Source organism: Lissotriton vulgaris, chromosome 1_1, assembly GCF_964263255.1.
Source record: "Lissotriton vulgaris chromosome 1_1, aLisVul1.2, whole genome shotgun sequence".
NCBI classification, from domain to species: domain Eukaryota; kingdom Metazoa; phylum Chordata; class Amphibia; order Caudata; family Salamandridae; genus Lissotriton; species Lissotriton vulgaris.
The window spans coordinates 1052197486-1052220708 of NC_141685.1; the positions used below are offsets into that span (position 1 = coordinate 1052197486).

Below are 23223 nucleotides of genomic sequence, written 5' to 3' on the forward strand. Positions count from 1 at the left end.
AAAAAGGTGAAGCACACCGTGGGTCACGTAAGCCATCTTGGAAAGGTGGCTCCCATCTCTAAAACCAATAAAATCCTCATTTTAAAAAATGACTACTTAAAGTATAATCCATATAAGTAAGCAAATGCGTGTAATGCTTGTCAGGATTTCTTTTTTAATAAAATGCCTTGTATTGACAAATAATAAAGTACATTTCCATTATAATAGATCACTTTCAACCAAGCACTTGTTTAACCTATGAACTGTGGCACTTTTAGGTGGAAAATCTTTTCACGGTGATTAATGCACTGAAGCTCGACAATTTATGCTGATCCAGAGAACAATGCACATCATTCACTGTAATAGAAGCATTCTCTAGTGGTAGAATAATAATCCTAAAAACAGCATGATGAGGAGGGGGAAATGTTTTTGTGGGCTTATCAAAAATGTGAATGACATGCTTATTAAGTAATCGCTGAAGGGAATTGAGCAAAAGCAACCAATGCCAAAAGAGGACTTAAGTTAGCTTAAACCAAACTGATCAAAGGAAGTGTGTCGAGTCTTGTAATTATAAGATGTTGGTAATGATCACTCTCCACTTAAAATACAGTATGTCTATTTGGTGGCTCCAAAAGGACAAAATATGGATGTTGCTAAAGGGTTGCTGACGTAGGAATAATTTTGTGTCAGGGCTTCAATCCATTCAAATATTTTGAGATTGAATTTGGCTTTAATTCTGACTATAGATAGGTACTTCAATCAGATATGTTATAATAGTGTTTGGTGTATAGCACCGACCCTGACAGCTTTTTGATGATTTCGCCAAAGGGACATACATTTTGGAATCATTGTGGTGAAGGTCACACTCACGCAGCAGGATGAACACTAGCAATAAATAATGTTAAGCCATGCTCGCACTTAGGACTTCATCTATTTTTAAGAAGAAGTTGAGCGAAATGTGCATTACTTCCAATGACAATCATACGTGGTCTAGGCTTCCTATATTGACTTGGCTTTGTGGCAAGTAACTACTTTTTTATTCTTAAAGGTAAAAAATGTCTTGGGACTTCCCCTTTTCCCGCCCTGGATTTGTGGAAATGACTGACTTTTTCCAGGTTGGAAATGGGTAAGAAAGAAGCTTGCATTTGTGTACAAATATGTAGATTTATAGGATTGCACAATTTCCCAGATCATTCCAGCTCTTGAGGACCTAATCCACACCAATGGTAGATTTTCTTACATAAAAATGTTTGTACGAGTATTTCCTTTAACCCTCTTTTTGGAATTCTGAATGTGATTTGGCACTGGTAAAAGAGGCTATTTTGACATATTATGGTAGCTGTGTTCATTGCCAAATTACTGCAGAAAACTTTAGTCAGTTTCAAACCTGAGCTGTCCTCCTTGAAGCCAGACCTCTTGGTGAATACATCAGGCGGCCGGTCGGAAGTGTCCTCGGATTTGGTAATGAGCCCCTCCTTCACTGACTCTAACCCATTGATGAACACCACGTTTTCCCAGCAGAATTGCAAGCTGAAGACATCGCCATACGTTTTCCTCATCTGCAGCAAAGAAAGTGGGGAAATAGAGGGGAAAACATTAAGGCTAGTGAGCAAAACATTTTTTTAATGTTGCTATTGGATGTCCTTATTGTCAATTGACACAGTGGGTGGTGCAAACTCCTCTTGCCACCATATCATGAAAGCAGATTTGTAGAGGTGGTAATGTGTGATGAAGATACTTGTGCATATTTGTTGTGCTGAGTTTATTGTGGTATTGACGTACAGTGTTTTTTTTTTACTGTTGTGGTTTTGTGCTGCAGTGTTGCATTGTGTTATTGCTGTTATCATATGTTGTATTTGCGTAGGGTTTGTGTGTCACTATGTTTTTGCTGTGTTGTTATTTTGCTTTGTGTTTTGCTGTTGTTTTGTTTTCTGTTGTGCTGTGCAATTACTTTAAAAAAAACTGCTACATTTCCAGCCAAAAGCATCACATTCCTTTAAAGTTCCAGTGACAACAAACATTTGCCACTGTCTACTGTCTAAGGTGGCAAAATACCACTGTTCCATCTCTTAATCTATTTAAGACACCATTGTGTTGAAAGTTATAGCAAAGACAGGTCTTAAATAAGCACTTTCAGTGATCGCTTGTCATCTATGGCTCAAACACAGAAAAAGAGAGAGAGAGAGACATACATTATGGCATGTGGAGAGATGGGCTATAGAAACTGTGAATGAGGTCCAGAAAAGAGAACATAGAAGAGAGAAGCCAGACTCATCATTAGATATAAGCACAGGCGTTACATAGACTTTAGTAACAGTAAGTTGTTAACTCAAACTGAGTCTTTACGGTTGGAGAAAAGCAGTGGAGTACAGTGTGAGTACCTTCACCGGAGACTAAATGAAAATTAAAAAATGTCCATGTATATCGTGGCAGGTAACTTGTCCCAAGGGACCTTTCATTTCTACTAAAAATCAATGTTCCATATTACCACTGATGTTGATGACAATTTCTCTTTATTGACCTACAAACGCTTTGCAAGGCATGGGTAACCCCAAGGGTGCAAATGAGTCCTGCAAAGTGAATAAAGACGCACCCTGAGAATTGTGACATACCATACTGAGAAAATAGATATAATCTCAACTCCTTAAAAGATTCCAGAAGAAAAGTGGGAGTTCACAGGGTGGACTCGTTGTCCAGATACCTGGGAGTACTGGACTCCTGAAGTGGACTACATTCAGCTAAGTAGAAATCCTGTAAGAAAATAATTTGAATGCTTGCGATATTGCTGCAGAGAATCCGTGTTTATCAAGGTAACTGACTTCAACCAAAAACGTTCACCTCCTACGAAGCCTCTGGTTTAGGGTCTCCAGTAAAGATAATCTGGAAGGGGCATATTAGCAAGAAGCTCGTTAAAATTATCGACGTTTTAGTGGCAGGAAACTGCTGCTAAAACGGCGATAATGGGCTTGCTAATTTGCGTTATAGAATTGCAATTGAAACCCAGGTTAGATGTCCTGCACATCTAACATGGGCTTCTATTGGAATTCTATATAATGCATATTAGCAAGCCAATTATCGCCGTTTTAGGGGCAGTTTTCTGCCACTAAAACAGCGATAATTTTAACGAGGTTCTTGCTAATATGCCATGATATTCCTGATCCTTAGTAGGATTTTTTTTAATTATTATCTTTTCTTACTGTAGTTATATATTCTCTTCCCCTTTTAACTAAATTAGTTCTTATCACCAGACCTTATTGTTCCTTCTAAAGGTTTCAACTTTGCTTTTAACCCATTTGAATGCAAATAGGTCTGGAGTTAGCCATCTCCCTATGAAACGATGCACCCGACTATTGAACCCCTTTACATTCATAAACCCTGACATTTTGAGAATCATAGGGTTTTCAACTACAAAATTGCATTTGAGTATGTATTAAAGCCTTTTTGTGAGTCGTAAAATCCTGTCCCTCTGCAATGGGGGGGGGTTGTAAATCATCCCCATTTGCAAATAGGTGGTGTGAAAGAGATATTTGTTACCTCGTGAATATCAATGACCCGTATCAATGTCTTGCGACTGAAATTGTGGTTCCTAACCTTTGAAAAGTTATGGACACCTCAAAGGGTACTGTAACTGACTCACAACTTGGAAGATGTCTTTGTGCCGTTGGGGTTTTTTGGTAGTGATGGCATCTTTGAGACTGTTAATTTGAAGCAAACGGTATGATGGACTGTTCTCCTTTCACTGAGATAGATCCTCTGCCATGAGTATGGCATCAAAATTGTAGACTATATCATGTGTTACCCTTATGGTACGTTGAGCACTTTAAGGTCATCGAGAATCCCTGCAGTCAGTTGGAATTCAGATATGATGAACCAGGCATTGAGGTCTTCTAGGTTAAGTAGATTAGAGTAGTGAATTATGAGAGCTAATACAGAGTTATAGAGGGTATTAGTGAATGTTGTGTTGTGTAGAGGTGGTCTGTAGATTAGAAAGAATGAGGTGGCAAGGTGTGGGAGTGTTGTACAGTAAGTAAGTAAGGAGTCACACTCTGGTGTCAGGTTGGTTATTGGTACATGAGTGTCCCTTGCATGGTGTATAGTCTTTTCAACCAACCTGAGTGTCCAACTGCTGGCATCTGGTATCTTGTTCATTGGATTTTTGCCCCAGCCTCATGCTAATCTAGTTTTGCACGAAGGCCTAGACCTGTGTCGTCATGTTTTTCTGACCCTGAAGTTGCCCTATACCTGGTGGGGCATGTCAGATGTGCTCGCCATAGTGACAGAGCCCTGTTGTCCAAGTCACAGGTTCAAGCATGTAGCATTTTGGCAGTAGCATGTCATATCTTTTGTGATCTTAATGTGACCAGGCCTTTTACCTGGTGTCACAGTAGTGTAGCCTACTGACCACCGGTGTAAAGTTCCACTGTAATAGATTAACCCTGCACTGATATCCTGTGTGTGGTCTGTGAGTGACATACATTGTGAATGTGCGAGTGAACCAGAGGAAGGAAGCCCTGTGGGTTCCATTTTGAAAGTCCCAAGCCTGGTCATGTGAATAAGATTTAGGTGAGATGACATTCTCAGATAAAGGAAGTATATTGTTGACATTCCAGAAACTGGACTGAAGGTACGTGGACACTGAATGGGGGAAACTGGAGACAAGACTCATTATAAATGCAGTAAGGCCCATTTGTTGTAGAGAGCTGTTGATTATTCGCTCTAAATACTGTCACTTGGTAAATGCTAGGGGTAGAAAGTGTGAAGGGCCCCTCAAGAAAGGAGAAAGCCTTTAGTATCTCTTCCTGATTACTGGCCAGTGTGGCTGTGGTAGCCAAGAGCAGAGTGCTGACACCTCTTTGTGCCTCTGTTTTGGCCACTGCAACCTGGAGACAAACCTACTCTGAGGAACATTACTCTAGGCAAAGGCTGAGTCTAGAAGACAGCCTGAGAAGGATACATGACATAAGAACTGACTGAACCTGGTTCTGAAAGTGCAGATAGAGAATATACATTCACAATTTGCTGTACCTGTACAAAAATGAAAGCTGCTGACCCACTTCTTCCAGTTCCAAGTTCTCTTTGACAAAGAAAGGGATGGTCCACAGAGTACCAGGGGGACTACTGCGCAACCAGAGGTGGTGTTTACCTGACAGCCAGCTCCCCAGAGATGAGGGGACATCACCTGGAGCCAGACCTGAAAGAAGATCTGCTCTTTGTCATGGAATGCCTGCAGGCTCCTGTCCAGAAATAGAGGGGTGGAGCAAGTCAACCCTGCACGAGTTGACTACATGAGTTGCCAACTGTAGTAAACACTAGTGCTTTAGGTTCGACTGACAGAGACACATGGAAGCATGCCTGGCATGCTCCAAACCCACAGTCAGTCTCTTTCGCATAAAATGGAAAATTCATGTTACCCTGCTGACATTGCTGGTGCAGCCATAGAACTTGCCCCAAAGTGTGCTTGAGTGGTCTGCGCCCCTGAAGAGAAAATTATTGCTAAATCATTACACTCACCAAGTGTACCTGAATAGATTTTTCTGTTGCAAGCATGGCATTTGTCTAAAGTGAGCCCAAGTGTTCTGGGCACCTGAAAAAGAAACATGTGTAGGTCCCTGGCACTTGTCCAGCATGTGCTGTGTCATCTACACAGCTAGAATTGAGGCTACTGAAATGAGGCACTTGCCACTGCATGCCGAGTTACTGTGCAGCTGCAGAGGTGCTGACCAAGAGTACATCTGATCGGATGAAGCAACCGCTGCTGCACTACAGCACCTTGAAGCAACTATGCTGAAGTACTTGGACCTGAGATCAGAAGCAGACTAAATTGTTGCCTCAACCCAGGGAGGACCAACCCACTGAATTGATACCTCACCCAGTCCAGCTGAAATGAGTCCCTTCTGCAACCTGTGACCCACTCATCATCGATGCATTGTGCCTAGAAGACAGCTGCACTCTTGCTACTGCCTCCAGACAGTACCCCATTGCCCATATTTGCTCAACAGGAGATGCACCTGCAACTGGCTTGTCTCAAATGTGTCAAATTAGAGTGACGACTGGATAGAAGGGCAGAGCACACTGACATTGAACTATCATAGTGCACCTTTCTCTATCTACTAGTGATGTACTAACAAGGGGCGCAATTCCTTTCCTCCATTTTCACATCAGGTGAATCCTTTGTATTTATTCATTTGCAGACCCTAGAATTCAGCCAATCTCGCCTCACTAATACCTCACAAGGTGTTGTGACTGTTGAGGAACCTTGTTAACTCCTCTCTTTTAGCCCATATGTGGGCACCATTGATGCATTCATTGACATGATTGGGTCATTCATTCTGTTCGCCAGCCCTGCTTCCACAATCATTCAGCTTGGGACCACCTAGCCCATTTCCATAGTGCTCAGCGCTGGTCCCCAGTCCTGATGATCACATCTCACTCATCACTGCGGTCGAATTACCACTGACTAACCAACACATAAACTTGAAGCCCGCTTATGTTACATACACTTTTTAATCTGAGATTCTTTTCTCTTTAGACACGTTACTCCCTTACATTTGTTGCACCATGCTATCACTTTACATGGCTCTTAATTGTTAATTGTTAAGTACTAATAAATGTACTTAAAGAAATTTCTATCAGGTTGTTTAGGCATTATGGTCTAAAGGTTAGATTTTTCCTGTTGGGTGAATTATGCATATGCATATTGATAAATTCATGAATTAAATTAGTCCTCAATGAATTTGTTTTCTGTATCACATTACTGTTGGTTCTTGAAATGTGATGTAAGTGTTAGAGCAGAATGCAATGAAGGCTGTTTTAAAAAGTTGAGTTCGCAGTTACACACAGATGAAGAAAGAAGTGTAATACTAAGCTCTGTGTGTGGCGTAGTCATTTTCGAGTAACCAGGCAGGGAAGAACGGTACATCTGGCAATGAGTTCGGGGATAATTAACCCGAAGAGCGACAGTGCTCTCCCAAAGAGTTTGCTCATGCATGTCACATGTGTTGCAGTCGAAGTGCAAACCTTCGCTTAATGCAAGTGGATTCAAAGCACCACTGTAAAGACGTTGAAAACTACAAAAGTATTGCAAAGAAATCTACATGTCGGTGACTGAGAACCTGCTGGTCAGACCGCACATAAACGTACCACGCTTTTATGCACTATACAGTCAGACATAAATTGGAGCGTTGATACTGAAGGCAGATACAAACAGATTTTCAAAGGGCAGCTATTGATAAACACAAATTGTAGGATAACATTACAGTTAGAAAGTGATGAAGACAAACAACTGGTATTTACTCACCAGAACCTGAGTAAAGTGAGCCGGTACAACTTCAGTGCCAGGCACTGCAACCAAGACTAAGTACAGGGATTGAGTTTGACAAGTGTGCAACAATCACCACAATCTCCAATATCTGCGAATACTGAGGCTGTCTTTCCAAAGGTCATCCAGGATGATCCAGAGGCCAGCACATCTAAAGGCCTTAGAGATGTCTCCCACAAGCAGAGATGGCCTTATAGATAGCTCAGACAAGCAGGTTCAGGATGACAAACCAAGAGCTAGAGAGAGCACCTCCCTCAACGTCAGCTACTTCCATAAATGGCTACAATGCTGCCGCTTTTCTGAAACCACCACAACCGTTTGATACCACCAAAAAGCAAACATTTTACGATAGATGGACTACTTGGATGGAGACATTTGATGATTTAGTTGATGCACTTGAAGAGACTGATACTAAAAAGATTATCAAGTACCTCAAAAATCTTGCTGGTGATGGTGATGTTGTAAAAGAAGTCATGAAGAAAATGCAGCGAACTAACGAAGGAGTCACATATCATCAAATTAAAGAGGTGTTGAATCTCAAGTTTAATTCAATGCCAAATGTTGATTGCAAACTATACATCTTAAACCAAGAACGCCAGAAAGTTGGTGAAACCATTTCTGAGTTTGTAGAGCGACTGAACACACTTGTCAGACATTGTAAATTCAATGAATTTAATGAAGAAGACGCTATACGTTTGAGAGTTATTGACGGATGCTTGTCAGATTCCTTCAGAAGACGAATGCTGAGAGAAACTCTTAGTTAGGAACGAATGTTAATGGCTGCCAGAGTCAAAGAGCATGCTGACAGACAAGCTGCTGGCATGGAGGACCAAGGTGCCCAGAATGAATCTGTCATGAGTGTAAAACATAAGCCAAAACAAAAGACTGAAGGACCCAAAGTGATGTCTCCACAAAAAAAAATTTTAGATGGGGATTTTCGTTTTCACATGAAGGTACATATCCCACTTTTGGACAGATATGTAAAGGCTGTGGGAAAGAGAACTATTTTGTGATGGTTTGCAAAGCGAGGGAAAAAGTAAGTGAGTCATGGAACGAAGACAAAATGGCCACCAGAATGTTCCAGAAGCAATGTTCGGTGCACACTCACATGGCCAAGCAGGAATATCAGTTAAGACAAATTGACACTGAACGAAGTTGATTGTCATCTAAATCATCATCATACAGTTCTTCTGTATCAGTATCAAGTGAAAGTGATGAAAATTATTTGCAATGCCGATGTTTACCTTATAAAAGCGTGTACATGTTGGTTTGGCTGCTTGTGAAGAAAAATGTCAGTCAAAGAAGGATCAACCAGCCAAAGTAAAAAAGTAATTCAAACACTGTCCGAAGTTTACACTCAAAATCAATGATTGTTTGATACCTTTCAATATCTACAGTGATGCATCGATAAACATTATGCCTGAGGAGAAATACAATTAATTATCTCTATTGCAGATACTTACACCATCAAAAATCAAACTGTATACATGGACTGAATTGATGCCCTTAAAAAGTCATGGTTCATTTGTAGTGAAAATGAAATAAAAGAAAACGAAGGTGAAAGCACCCATTCATGAGCTTCAAGGCACCACGTCACGTGCCTGTCTGCTCATTTTCAGCACAGCCGCTGATATGGGACTGATTTCCATGAATTACAACATGAATGTTCACCACGAAATATTAAGTCAGGTCCCTTCGTTATTTCATGGTTTGGGAAAGCTTAAAACTATAAAAGAAAAGTTACATATTAATGAGGATATCTGTTCTGTTGCTCAGAGACATAGATGAATTGAATTTCATCAACAAGAAGCTGTCGAAAACAAGCTTGGTTCTCTTCCTGAGCATGATATCATTGAGCGTGCCACTGGTCCAATGCCATGGCTTTCTCTCATAGTAGTAGTGCCTAAAAAGGACAGTGAAGGAGCTGTACACATATGCCTTGACAGGCGTCAGGTCAACAAAACAATTGAGTGAGAACAACATCCAGGTCCACACATTACTGACATAATGCAATTAAATGGTGTAATGTTCTTCTCTCGCCCTGACTTAAATAAAAGTTATCATCAGTTAGACCTTTAAGGAGATTGCAGATACATTACAACCTATTCTACAAATGCTGGTCTGTTTTCAGGTGTGTCATCCGTTGCAGAACTATTTCAAGACGTTATTTGATGTATCATACAGCTTGTCATGAATACATTCAATTACAGCGATGACCTATGGTTTTTGAATGTACACAAAAGTAGCATGATAAAGCTCTTACACAATTATGTTGTTTACATGCTGAAGAAGGTTTGACTTTGAATGTAAACAAGTGTGAGCCCCATAAGACAAAGCTAAAATTATTTGGCCATATCTTTTCTGATGAGGGTATAGCAAAAGATCTTGCTAAATTACAAGCACTGTCAAATTCTGATCCCCCACAAGATGTTTCTATGCTGCGTTCAATTTTTGGCATGAACAGTTGCTGTTCCAGATACATACAAGACTTTTGCACTGTAAGGGCTCTGTTGAGAGACTTGATGAAAAATAATGTTTCATTTCTTTGGTCACATGAATGTGAGAAAAGCTTTAAAAGAATCAGATAAGCCAATGCCAATGACATGACATACTTTAATCCAAAGCTTCATTCAGAAGTTGTTGTTGAAGCTAGCCCAGTTGGGTTAGGCACTATCCATACACCGCACAGCGGACACCCAATTACTTAAAGGCATATTGTGGCATATGCAAGTAGAGGTTTGTCCCAAATAGAACATGCCTACTCACAACCTGAAAACGAAAGCTTAGCCATGGTATGGGCTTCGGAACATTTCCATGTATTCCTGTACGGAAAACCTTTTATGCTGGTAACTGATCATCAAGCTTTACTGACTATTTGGCAATCCAAAGGCCAAATTGCCTCCTTTTATTGAACAATAGGGACTACGGTTACAAGAGTATAATTATACCATTATGTAGTGTCCATGGAAGGATCAAAACCCCACTGACTACTTTTCCAGAGTACCTATACAAGTTCATGGTACTCCGTCCAAGATGGCTGAGGCCTATGTTAACTTTTTTTTTTTTTTTTTGAAAAACCTTTATTTTAGCATTCAATAAAATACAAGCATGGGCCTACAACTGCGGGGGCCGGCCGCTAGACAAATTAAAATCGCCAATGTCACAGTACGACACAGCTCATCAGCCGACAACCCAGAGGTCCGGCAGCGATTCAGGATAAAACTTGTATTAGAATGCACAACTGGATTCCAGGATGAGACAGAGGTTTCATTTTATATTATATAAGAAAGGATCAGGTGCCATACAATCAAACAGAAGAATGCGGGGGACAGGGTAAGAAACAGGATATGCATGTAATAACCACTATAATGGAGAATTGGCGCCAGAGCCTATAGATCGGTACAAAAGAACACACAATATACATTCCATGTTGCGCCAGTATTCAGAACCTGCCCACCCAGTAATCAGGATATCATAAAAGCATAAGCACGAAATACAAGCACACGATAAGAATCCGAATGATTCGTAGCTATACTGATCCTTTGAGAAAAGAGAGAGAAGGAAAGAAAGGCCATAGAAAATAAAAAAGGCAAGATAAAAAAAAACCTCCAGCCCCCCACCCTGCACTCCTGCAAATGGCTACAGCCTGACCCCAATAGCAGCGTGCCTGTCGCCCCTAATAACTAAAACCCCAAAGGTAGGAAAAAGAGCGGAGGAGGGCATATCCATATGGGCTCCCAGCCCCTTTAGACCCCCCGCCTGAAACAGCCACCCCCTATCACTAGAAGACAAACTTATGACAACAATACAAAAGAAAGTAGAGGGTACCGTGAGACACCGCCCAGCCTCTTAGAGCAAACAGTTGCAGGTCCAACACTTGTGAAAGCCACGCCAACCCTTCCCGACCCAGTCGATCTTAACCTTGGCCCTTCCGAACAAGAACACGAACCCCTCCCAGCGAGACCCAAAGGTACACAAAGAAGCAATAAAGGAGAAGAGAATCATCAGAAATCAGTCTATGGCTACCGGCAGGCAGGGAGTCCACAGGAACTGTAGACGCAGAAGAACTCTCCCTCCTAGATGAACAGTCCCAATGTATCTTGCACAGGAGTCGTAGCGTCACCAGGAAAGGAGAAGATGACCACAAATGGAATGGAAAGTCACAAACAAAAGTCTCCGGGAGGGGAACGCCTGATGATAACTCCAAAGCCGGTAGTGGTGGAAGGTTCAGCAATAGCATGACATCCTCAGGAACACCGTCTCCCAGGGCACCATTCGATGGTTCCAATGCTTGTTTCCTCACGGGGTTCTCGCACGGAGTCAAAAAAGCAGCGGTCTGAATGGCTGGAGATTCCTCTTCCAACAATAAGGCTGGGCCCGGTTCCACCGGGAGCATCTCGGAAAGGCGCGTGTCCAATTTGCCCAACAAAGTATCCACATGTGAGCGAAATGCCCAAAGTTCTGCCAGTATTGACCTCAGCGATGGCTCATGCACCGTTCGATCCATATTCTCATGCCCGATATCAATCACAATCACCTCCCCGGGTGAATCTGACATCCTCGGTGGGGACAGACAGGAACACGAACGTGCAAATGTGAAGGGTGACCGGTCTGTGTTCGCAGCCACGGTCAACCCAGCTAAGGCTGCAGGCCAGAGACCCCGAACCACCGAACCCCGGCGGGCGCAAACCGGGTCCGCGGGACGGGGGCCCCCACCCGCAGCCAGCAGCAAGCAGAATCACTCCTCCGTCAATGCTGAGCAATGAAAACGATCGCCGCCAAATTCGGGCTTTAAACAAAGCCTCCACTCCGGTCGACCGGACCCAGCCTGATCCTCCTGGCCGATGTTGTTGCACTACAGCCCGGCTGTGAAAGTACTCCAGGCCCCGGCTTCACCACCGGAGTAGGCCGCAAACTTCAACTCGTTGGAACTTCGTCAAACAAGCCGATAAAAGTTTCCGGATTTCACCATCGGAGTGCGGAACAGTTCATGCACACAGAGACTAGGCGTAAAGTCAGGATAAGGTACAGGATATCGTGGCGGGTTACGGAGGTCGGCGGAGCCGGGAGCCTAAGCAGCCATCTTGCTTGCTGACGTAGCTCCTCCTCTGACTATGTTAACTTAATTGTAAAATCAAACACACCAGCTGCCATTTAGTTAGCCCAGATTATCACTGCCTCGAGCCATGATAATGACATGTAAAAGTTGAAGTAATTACACATTAGTCATGGAACCAACACACTTGACCACCTCTCACCAGTGATGGTGAATATCAAAAATACAAAAATGTCAAGGATAAACTGTCCATAACTCAGGAAAGTTTTATACTGTGACAGTCAAGAATTCTGATTCTGGAGAGCCTGCCACAGAAAATAATTGAAGTTACCCATGAAGGATATTGTGAAATCTTTGCTAGAAACCGAGCTCTAAGAGACTTTGCCTGGTTTCCTTATCTTGATGACAGGGTTGCAAATGAATTAAATGGCTGCCATTTATGCAACTGCCTTTCTACAAAAACTACTCACCACACCTTGAAAATATCAGAACTCCCAAAGCATGCATGGTAGAGAATAGCCTTAGACTATTTAGGTCCACTCGACAATCGACTTCACCTGCTGGTGATTATGATTTAATTTTCACAATTTCCATCAATTGAAGATTTTTTATCTACTACTCTAGAACAAGTCATTGAAAGACTAGATGGCATCTTCGCAACATGGGGTCTTCCAGCCATGGTGAGGTCTGACAATGGCCCCCCTTTCAAAAGCCAAGTGTTTAAAGATTTCTTGGAACATTTGAATATAAAGCATCAGAAGAGTACACCTTTGTGGCCGCAGGCCAATGAACTTGCTGAGCATTTTATGAGAATGCTAACGAAAGCAGTGTAGTATGGTACTCTTGAGAAGCTCAATTTGAAAGCTGTGCTGAATTTTAACCTGAGAGCTCATCATTCAACACCACACTCCACCACAGGTGAAAGTCCTGCAACATGTTCGGGAGAGCAATGAAAGCCCAGGTTACCGCAATGGACCAATCAGAGAAAGAAAGATGAGAAAGCAACTAATAAGACGGACTTAGTGAAAAAACAAAAGATGAAAGCATATGCTGACCAAAGACGAAGTGTGAAGAACATCGTCTTTAAGTAAGAAGATAGAGTGCTCGCATGACAGATGCCGAGAAGAAAATCTGATACCCCATTTGATGTACAACCTTTTCAAGTCGTATTTACTACCTGAGACTCTTCTCATTTTAGGCACTTAACTAATCATTCATCAGATCTAACTGTTGAAGGAGAGATCGGGTCTGAAACATCAGTGACTCTTGTTACCTCTACACCATGAATTTGACGCAGATCCTGGATATTGGTGATGACAGTTCCCAAGAACAAGATCAGGTTGAATAATTAAAGCGCCAAAAAGATTAATTGAGGATATTTATTTTTATTTGTCTATCTATGTCTAATTTGTAAAGAAATGTAATATTTTGTTCAACAGAGGGGGAGGTTTAGTGTCTTGCGAGCTAGAAATAATGGAACCCTTTTGGCTCCTGATGGACTTTGTATAACTGGGATGTAAGTGTTAGAGTGGAATGCAATGAAAGCTGGTTTAGAATGTTGAGTTCGCAGTTACATGCAGACGAATAAGGACGTGTAATACTGAGCTCAGTGTGTGGTGTGGTGTTGTGTGGAGTTCCTTTGTGGGTACCCAGGCTGGGTAGGAAGGTACAGATACAAATGCATTCCATTGCATGTATTAAATCACAGATGAAGCAGTTCAAAGAACAACACAAGAGGGGTAAACGTATTGTTTCGGACCTGTTACGTCATTGACATTGAAAAGGGAGCAGCTTAGTACTACACTTTTTTACGCTCCACAATGTCAAAAATACAGACTCACAGAGTCAATGTTGGAGTGCAGTAGAGAAATGAATTGGCAAATGTTACATCACTCATTTTTGGTTACTGATAATGAGATGCAGATTCTCAGAGAGAAAATATATATATGCGGCCTTTGAGGACACTGATGTGAAAGAGGGCTTCTGGTCACTGAGAGTGAAACACCCGCAGAACTATCAAATCCCTCCCAAAGAAGAGTTAGGCTTTATGATCTTTTAAAATCTAAAAGATACTTTGAAATGCATGATGCCTTGTCATTTGCACCATACACTCTTAATGTCAATCAGTCAATGTGCCATGGCATGCATGGTTGTGACTTTGACATGAATGGGGGGTAAATAAGCAATGGTTCTGGCATAAATACAGTGGGATTTCCTTTCAAGTGTTTGTATAAAATGCACAAGACACTGGAAACTAAAGTCTTTAGGGCACTATAGAGATTTGTGATTCACACCTCCATAACTATAAAGATTTGCCTTATCAGTTTCAGTTTAAATCAAGATAAGTCTGTTTCAATAACACTCATGATTGCGAAAGTCCAATGGGTCATACTTTGTCTTGCAGCTAAATTACTGTTAATTCCAAAGTGCATTCAACATAAAAGGGTTCATATGTTCACTCAAAGCGGTTTCTCATGATCACGTACAACAATATATTTTGTTCTATGGAGCATTAGAATTCAATTTTGTTTGAATGTTTAATTATGTGGCCTTCAAATTGGCATACCGTAAGTAATAATTGTTTTAGCTCCTGTGCAAGGTGGTCAACTATTTCCATCGCCGCGGACACAATTACAAATCTGGATTGGTTATACATTGAATTCGGTAAAGTTAGATATGATAGATTCGCAAACCTATTGGACTTCTTACCCAAATTCAATATTATTCTCAGGTACTCTGCAAACTTTGACTGCAGGCATTGCAATAAGACACCTACAGAAATCTTAGCCATTCTTTAACGTATGCAGCACAAGCCCTTTGAAGATTTGTGTCTCAAATGTTTTGGTGCACCTAAAACAAATGAGATTTCTTCATCCTTCAAAAACCTTGGCACCAAACATGTTTGTTTGTAAAACATTTTTTTATGTGGCATCAGCTCAATTTTTACGGCAATAACGTCCAGTTTATTATCTGGAATCATGTATATTCACCTGATAGATTGTGTTATGTTTGTAGTTTTGCTCTGTCTATGAAGTTGAGTTTGACCACACAACACTATTAACTAATTGTCACAAGATATATAAGCGTCTATTTCCCCAGAAAATCTTTCAGCATCTAACACAGTCATTCCGCAAGCTACAACCAGAGCCAACCATAAAGCCAATTTTCAGTTGAAGAAAATGTCACTGTCAGATCATGCTTTTCATTCCTTTGAATGGCAATGAAAAACTACCTATCAATCGATATCTGCTAGTACCTTCATTTGCCACGCAAATTAATGTGAACAAATCATCTGCCATTACAGCCTCTGCAAATGAGACTGTCATTCCAACAGTAGTAGTTTTGCTTGTGACATTGTACGTCTCCAACAATGCAAATTCACCAATTGGTTATTGATGTTTCTTCAGCATCAACAGTGGTGGCCATCTCTCTATCCTTGAAATACTACTTTGTTGAACTTGCTGATGCCTCATCATTATAGGATTCAGAAAAGGGGGTGGTGATGAACAGAGTGTCTGAATTAAGCAGACCACTCTTACCCAGTCCAAAGATCAGGGCTTGATCCATCACCGTTATTTATCTCACTGCCCCATCCCAGCTCAGAACCTGGCTATATGCAAATCAGTCTGTCCCTGGCCCAGTGCATCATGGGAACAGGGCAGACTAAACTACCAAGCCAATTCTTCACCAGAAAGGAGACAAGCTACCGGGGACCGGTTTCTGGCATTTCAGCCGTCTTCGGCCCGGCTTGCTTGAATCCTGATGGAGCAGTGAGAAAGGGACTCATGTCTGAGTATACCCGGAAGCTTGTTTCCTTCCCAGTGAAAGAATTGGCTTTGTAGTTTGGTATGCCCTGTTCCCATCATGCACTGGGACAGGAACAGACTAATTTGCATATAGCCAGGTTCTGAGCTGGGATGGTGCAGTGAGCTAAAAAACGGTGTTGGATCTAGCCCTGATCTCTTGACTGGGTGAGAGTATTCTGCTTAATTCAGAAACTCTGTCCATCACCACCCCTTGTTGTTTAATTATTTTGTCCACCATAAGCGTGGAAGGGTATACTCAGATGTGAGTCCCTTGCTCATTGCACCATCAGGATTCAAGCAAGCCGGGCCGAAGACGGCTGTAATGCCAGAAACCGGTCCCCGGAAGCTTGTTTCCTTCCCAGTGAAAGAATTGGCTTTGTAGTTTGGTATGCCCTGTTCCCATCATGCACTGGGACAGGAACAGACTAATTTGCATATAGCCAGGTTCTGAGCTGGGATGGTGCAGTGAGCTAAAAAACGGTGTTGGATCTAGCCCTGATCTCTTGACTGGGTGAGAGTATTCTGCTTAATTCAGAAACTCTGTCCATCACCACCCCTTGTTGTTTAATTATTTTGTCCACCATAAGCGTGGAAGGGTATACTCAGATGTGAGTCCCTTGCTCATTGCACCATCAGGATTCAAGCAAGCCGGGCCGAAGACGGCTGTAATGCCAGAAACCGGTCCCCGGAAGCTTGTTTCCTTCCCAGTGAAAGAATTGGCTTTGTAGTTTGGTATGCCCTGTTCCCATCATGCACTGGGACAGGAACAGACTAATTTGCATATAGCCAGGTTCTGAGCTGGGATGGTGCAGTGAGCTAAAAAACGGTGTTGGATCTAGCCCTGATCTCTTGACTGGGTGAGAGTATTCTGCTTAATTCAGAAACTCTGTCCATCACCACCCCTTGTTGTTTAATTATTTTGTCCACCATAAGCGTGGAAGGGTATACTCAGATGTGAGTCCCTTGCTCATTGCACCATCAGGATTCAAGCAAGCCGGGCCGAAGACGGCTGTAATGCCAGAAACCGGTCCCCGGAAGCTTGTTTCCTTCCCAGTGAAAGAATTGGCTTTGTAGTTTGGTATGCCCTGTTCCCATCATGCACTGGGACAGGAACAGACTAATTTGCATATAGCCAGGTTCTGAGCTGGGATGGTGCAGTGAGCTAAAAAACGGTGTTGGATCTAGCCCTGATCTCTTGACTGGGTGAGAGTATTCTGCTTAATTCAGAAACTCTGTCCATCACCACCCCTTGTTGTTTAATTATTTTGTCCACCATAAGCGTGGAAGGGTATACTCAGATGTGAGTCCCTTGCTCATTGCACCATCAGGATTCAAGCAAGCCGGGCCGAAGACGGCTGTAATGCCAGAAACCGGTCCCCGGAAGCTTGTTTCCTTCCCAGTGAAAGAATTGGCTTTGTAGTTTGGTATGCCCTGTTCCCATCATGCACTGGGACAGGAACAGACTAATTTGCATATAGCCAGGTTCTGAGCTGGGATGGTGCAGTGAGCTAAAAAACGGTGTTGGATCTAGCCCTGATCTCTTGACTGGGTGAGAGTATTCTGCTTAATTCAGAAACTCTGTCCATCACCACCCCTTGTTGTTTAATCATCATTATAGGGGCATCTGGCTCTGAATCTAGGATGTTGACAAAGAGAATTCTCTACCTATCTGATTTAAACTATGCAGATAGTCAATAATATAACATCGCAAGAAACAGTGCAGAAATGCAAGATATAAGGGAACCACAAATATTCATAGAAATATATCAAAGTAATTTTATTTGATAAGTGTGACTTACATTGGCTCAGGGTGGAAAATCGTAAAAATTCAAAGCCCTGAGCTACATGTTTAAGATCAAAGGGGGTTCCGCACCACAATACCTCCATTCCCTGGTTTGCCCATATGTCCCTACCCGCCATCTTCACTCCGCTTCTCTTGAAAAATTTGCAGTGCCTAGGTTCAAATTTGCTAGGATGGGTGGTCCGTCTTTTTCATATCTTGGTCCGACCTTTTGGAATACTCTCCCTCTTGCCATCCGTAAAGAAACCATTTATTCTTGTTACCGCAGATCCTTGAAGATCTGGTTATTTAATCAGTAACCTCTTCTTAGCTCTTCTCTTCTGCTTTCAGCTCCATCCAGGCGCCGGGAAACCCTTTTTGGGTAGCCGTTGCGCATTATAAATTCAACAAATAAATAAATAAATAAATAAACTAATTACATAATATCAAAAATAGCTCAAATGCACATCCCACCAAACACTCATTCATATCTCAATCACACTATCTCATTTATTCCCATTCTCACACATCTGTCCAGATAGGTAATTCATACACAACAAGCATCAAAAGGAATCAGACTGACAAAAAATACAATGCGGTCATAAGTGGGTCCTAAATACAAAATGATAAGGAAATGCCTCATAGGTATAATAACAGATGCAGTTGAATATATACATCAAAGACAAAAAAAATCACAAAATAAACATCAAAGATAAGTTTAACATAGCATTTTAAAGCATAAAATGAATGGGGTGATCTAGTGACTCTGAATCTAGAATGGCCTGTGACAGCATTGTTATTTACAACACAGGCAGAAGTGAACCATGTAGGGATGCAACACATCCACTTGCATCTACTAAACTCCCCCACCTTTCAGTCTCTTCCAACCAGAGTAGTGCACACCAAGCGCGAGACTCTTAGCCTAGCAACAAAACTGCAGCCAATGGATAAAGCAAGCTGCTGCAGGCCCATTCTTTGTAGCCAATCACAAATAAAGTCATCAGCCAATCAGAAAGCACACTCCGGCCATTACCTTCACTGCAGTCTGACCGCAGCTCTCTTTCGATTCATTACACCAATCAGAAGGGAACAACTGAGTCTCAGAAGAACCCGCTTTCTCTAGTTACTTCGCCAGTGGCGACAAAGAAGCAGCGAGGTGCTCTCAGTCTCTCTCAACCCAAATCAATTTCAGTTGCAAAGGTGCACACACAAATGTCCCATGGTTTAGCAGCATAATGGTAAGTGCTGTGCCTGTGAAAATAGAATATGGATCCTGTGACACAAGATACATTCCAACCTTGCACTCCTTTACTTTTTCATCGGTGATTAATCCACAAATTCAAATCACTTCATAATTTCATTTGTTTACCAGAATTCGTCCTTTCCTCGCTACCGTCGGAGAGCGTCGCACGCCGACGGTAGCGAGGAAAGGACGAATTCTGGCAAACTCTTGCACACAGAGAACGCTGAGAAAGATTAAAGATATAAAGAAGTTTCCTGATGAAGGGCTATATGCTTGAAATGCATTGGGCAAATGATGAATTGTTGAATAAGAAGTAAAATATTCATGGGAAAGATTTGAAGAAATCAAAAAATCTTTGTTACCAATAAACGAAACATGAAATTATGAAGTGATTTGAATTTGTGGATTAATCACCGATGAAAAAGTAAAGGAGTACAAGGTTGGAATGTATCTTGTGTCACAGGATCCATATTCTATTTTCACTATTATATCAATCCAGCAGCTCAGTGGGATTGCCATCCTATGCACCACCGAAATAGAGGAAAACTCACATAACCAAAACTAACTGAGTAGATACTTTGAGTGCGGAACCAAACTCCAATTGGTTAGAAATATAAAGTGCTGTGCCTGTCTCATATGGTAAAATTCTGTTCCTGAATCTAAGTAACACCTGTGCACAAGCACCACTAATTCATGGGTGATGGCCCGGAGCCGGAGAATGAGGTTACCACTAATACCATGTGTTTGTAAAAATTAGAAAGCGGCAAGATCTGTACCGCTCATGAGACATGAAACAAGCAGGAATTGTGTTCCACTATCTTAGTGCAGTAAGTTTATTATGAGGGTCAAATATTACAGGGGACTCCATATGCTAACATGTTAATATATCGCCTCTCACGTTGGTGCATTAGAGTGCCAGAAAGTTATCAGAATAGCTGCGCTGTGCCATTTCTGTGTACACTTTTGCTGAAGCAGTTGAGGAAACATTGAAAGCGTGGAAAGGTGCCAAGCCTGGAACTGCTAAGCATGTGATTTCAAGCTAAACGCAATCATGAAAATGGGTTAAGATCGGAAGGGAATGAAGGAGCAACAAGGTGCTTGTCTAAATCGTGGGGCGCCTGGACGGACTGCTGTCAACCCTGGGTTTCAGTTGCTTCTTAAAGCCTTGCATCATGTGCTATTGTTGTGTGGAGAGCAACATTCACTTACACCTCTCCCAGTATAATGAATCTAATCAAATTCTTCATCCCTCTCAGTCTGGCTTTAGAACTGGATTCTCCACCGAAACTACATTACTGGGAGTAACAGAGAACCTGCGCCAACATCTTGATAGAGGAGACACGGTGGCGCTAATACTGCTCGACCTCAGCTCAGCGTTCGATACGATCTCACACACCATAATCATCAATACACTACACTCACTGGGCATTCGTGGCCCAGCACTGAAATGGATCTCCTCATTCCATGCCCAACGTACGTTTCAAATTTTCTCTACCACATCCAATTTCAGCTTTCACTATTCACCATATGGGGTACCCCAGGGCTCAGTGCTCAGTCCTTTGCTTTTAACTTTTACATCAGGCCTCTAGCTTACATTGCTTAACAAGCCGGTCTAACCCTATTCACTTATGCAGATGACTCCCAGACCCAGATCACCTTTTCTCTCTCTAACAGTGATCCCGGCTCCACCTCCCTTCTTCAATCGCAGTAGAAGACACCAGGCAAAACTCTTGACACTTGATTGCACGATTCATACCAAGCACTGGGGCACACACTCATTCAGGGAGAGGGATAACACAGGATACTGCTATTTGACTTTGCTTGACCTCAGATTAAAAACAGACACATGGTTGGATCCATCTTCTTTAGGAAAGCTGGGCTGATGGACCTGAATGTATTGTACGGAGTGCACAGAACCTTCAAATGGCTTTGCTACTCGACAGATGTTCTATTGAGCCCTCACTGCATAGTTCTGTAGTCTCTTGAGTTCTACTTTAGTGCCAAGCCATAGATTGTATTGCAAGCATCCAGGAGAAAAGGGAAAGGTATTTGTGAGTTTTGAATGAAGTGATGAATTTTAAGATATGGAAGGATGTCCTTGAACATCACAGGGCTTTATCTTTCCAATGTTGATTGGCCGTGCTCGCAACTTATCAAGCGTATTCAGCGACAGCTACATGAACTCTACTGTTCTCTTCATCTATTCCTGAAAGCTTAGTAGCTCTAAACCATCCCCCTACTCTTAAGGTTAACATCAGGTATCACTTGCATCACATTAAAAACCCAACCTTGGTCTTTTAAGGACATCCATCTTGACTACCACATCCGGTATGCAACTGGCAAATGATCATGCCAACACTTGAAAGTTCAGCGAATGGACATGTGGGCTGTGGAGTACAAGCTTTTGAATAAGTAATGGTGATATGACTTTTATAGAAACAAAGATTGTGGATTGAAAATGTATTCTAACATTAATGAAAAGCCCATAAACAGAGCAGTGAGGAGTCTGTTCCAGGAAAATTGGTCTTGGTTTGTATTATACGGATCCAGGAGAGATCACCTAACTCATTTGATACACCATCTCATATGAACATAAAATTGTTCAGTAGCTGGCCAATTGTGATTTTGTTGACCGTATCAGTGAAGCTGCTGATTTTTGCGGATTAGTTGAATGCCACTAGGACTTTCAATGCCTCACCCAACCCCCAACATAATGCTCATGTATTTTATTTCAACTCTCACACACACTGACCCTATAAAATGCGTAAAATAATTAACATAAGGGCAGAATTGCTGCTGTAGATTTATTTGTGACTAACAGACTTTTTTGGATTTGCTTCACACATTATTGCCTGAGCTTGTGTATATGATTTCTTGTCTTCTGTGTTTTGTGTTTTGTGTCTTCACCCACCGACTTATTTGTTAAATAAATGTGATTTTATTTGTTTTCATGGACATTACGTCTGGTCCTAATTGTCTCTTTCAGTAAATTTATAATCGTGAGTTATGTGGCTTTTGTTTCTTTAAAGCAAAGACAAGGAGATGACAGATGGAGCGCTGAAACTTTTCAGTCACTCATCCCCAATCAAAGATGAAATTAAATTAAATTAAAGTAAATAGTGCATTTAATATAGCGCACAGCTACTCAAACTAGAGTGTCCTGGCGCAAAACAGCGGGAAAGAATTGTTGGAAGTTGGGGACGGGTTCGTTTTTAAAAAGCCAGGTTTTAAGGTTCTTTCTGAAAGTTAACAGGTCTGTGGTTAGTCTCAGAGGTTCTTGAAGACTGTTCCACATCCTTGCACCGAGGAAACCGAATGATCTTCCCCCCATATGTGCACAGAATATTTTGGGAACGAGGACAAGGTTGGCATTTGTGGATCTTAAGGATCTAGTTGGGATGTAGCGGTTAACGAGCTTATTCGGGTAGCTGGCTGCTAAGCCATAGAAAGCTTTAAAAAAGATCACCATTGGTTTGAAGCCGATCTGTTCCTTCATACGTAGCCAATGCAGGCACCTTAAGGGGATCATACTCGATCTGGGTTTACATCTCACAATAGCTCTGGCCGCTGGTTTTGCACCACTTGCAGGCACTGGGTGATACATTTGGGCAAACCGAGCTCAAACTGTTGACTTAGTCTAGTTTAGATGTCACCAAGGTTTGCACCACAATCTTTCTACTGTCTGGTGATAGCAGTGGTAGGAATTATTTTAACATGCGGAGTATACCAAACCATGTGCCTCTTAAAGTTTGGATCTGAGGCCGCATGGAGAGAGTATTGTCGATGACAATACCTACGTTTTTTACTTTCTCCTTAGCTGAGGGCGGGAGTGGCAGGTCTTTTGGCAACCAAGTGCTCCAGTTATACGTTTCAGGTTGCCCAAAGAAGATGACTTCTGTTTTGTCCGGGTTACACTTCAGCTGATTTATCTTAAGCTAATTAAATACCTTTGTGAGGCAGGACAAAGTTGATTCCGTTTTCACATGTAAAAATCAGCTGAGTGTCATTCGCCTGTGAGACCATTTTTGTGCTGTCTTCTTC

At 41.9% G+C, this 23223-nt stretch overlaps 1 protein-coding gene across 1 annotated transcript in view; it reads right to left on the reverse strand.

Annotated features, from left to right (window-relative positions):
- The window catches only part of LOC147748522 (cytochrome P450 2D15-like), a 369523-nt gene that overhangs the window by 293819 nt on the left and 52481 nt on the right, over positions 1-23223 (reverse strand). The window contains exon 2 of the mRNA XM_086962816.1: positions 1367-1538. Within this exon, the coding sequence (XP_086818942.1) occupies positions 1367-1538 (172 nt within the window). The remainder of the gene's footprint in view (positions 1-1366; positions 1539-23223) is intronic.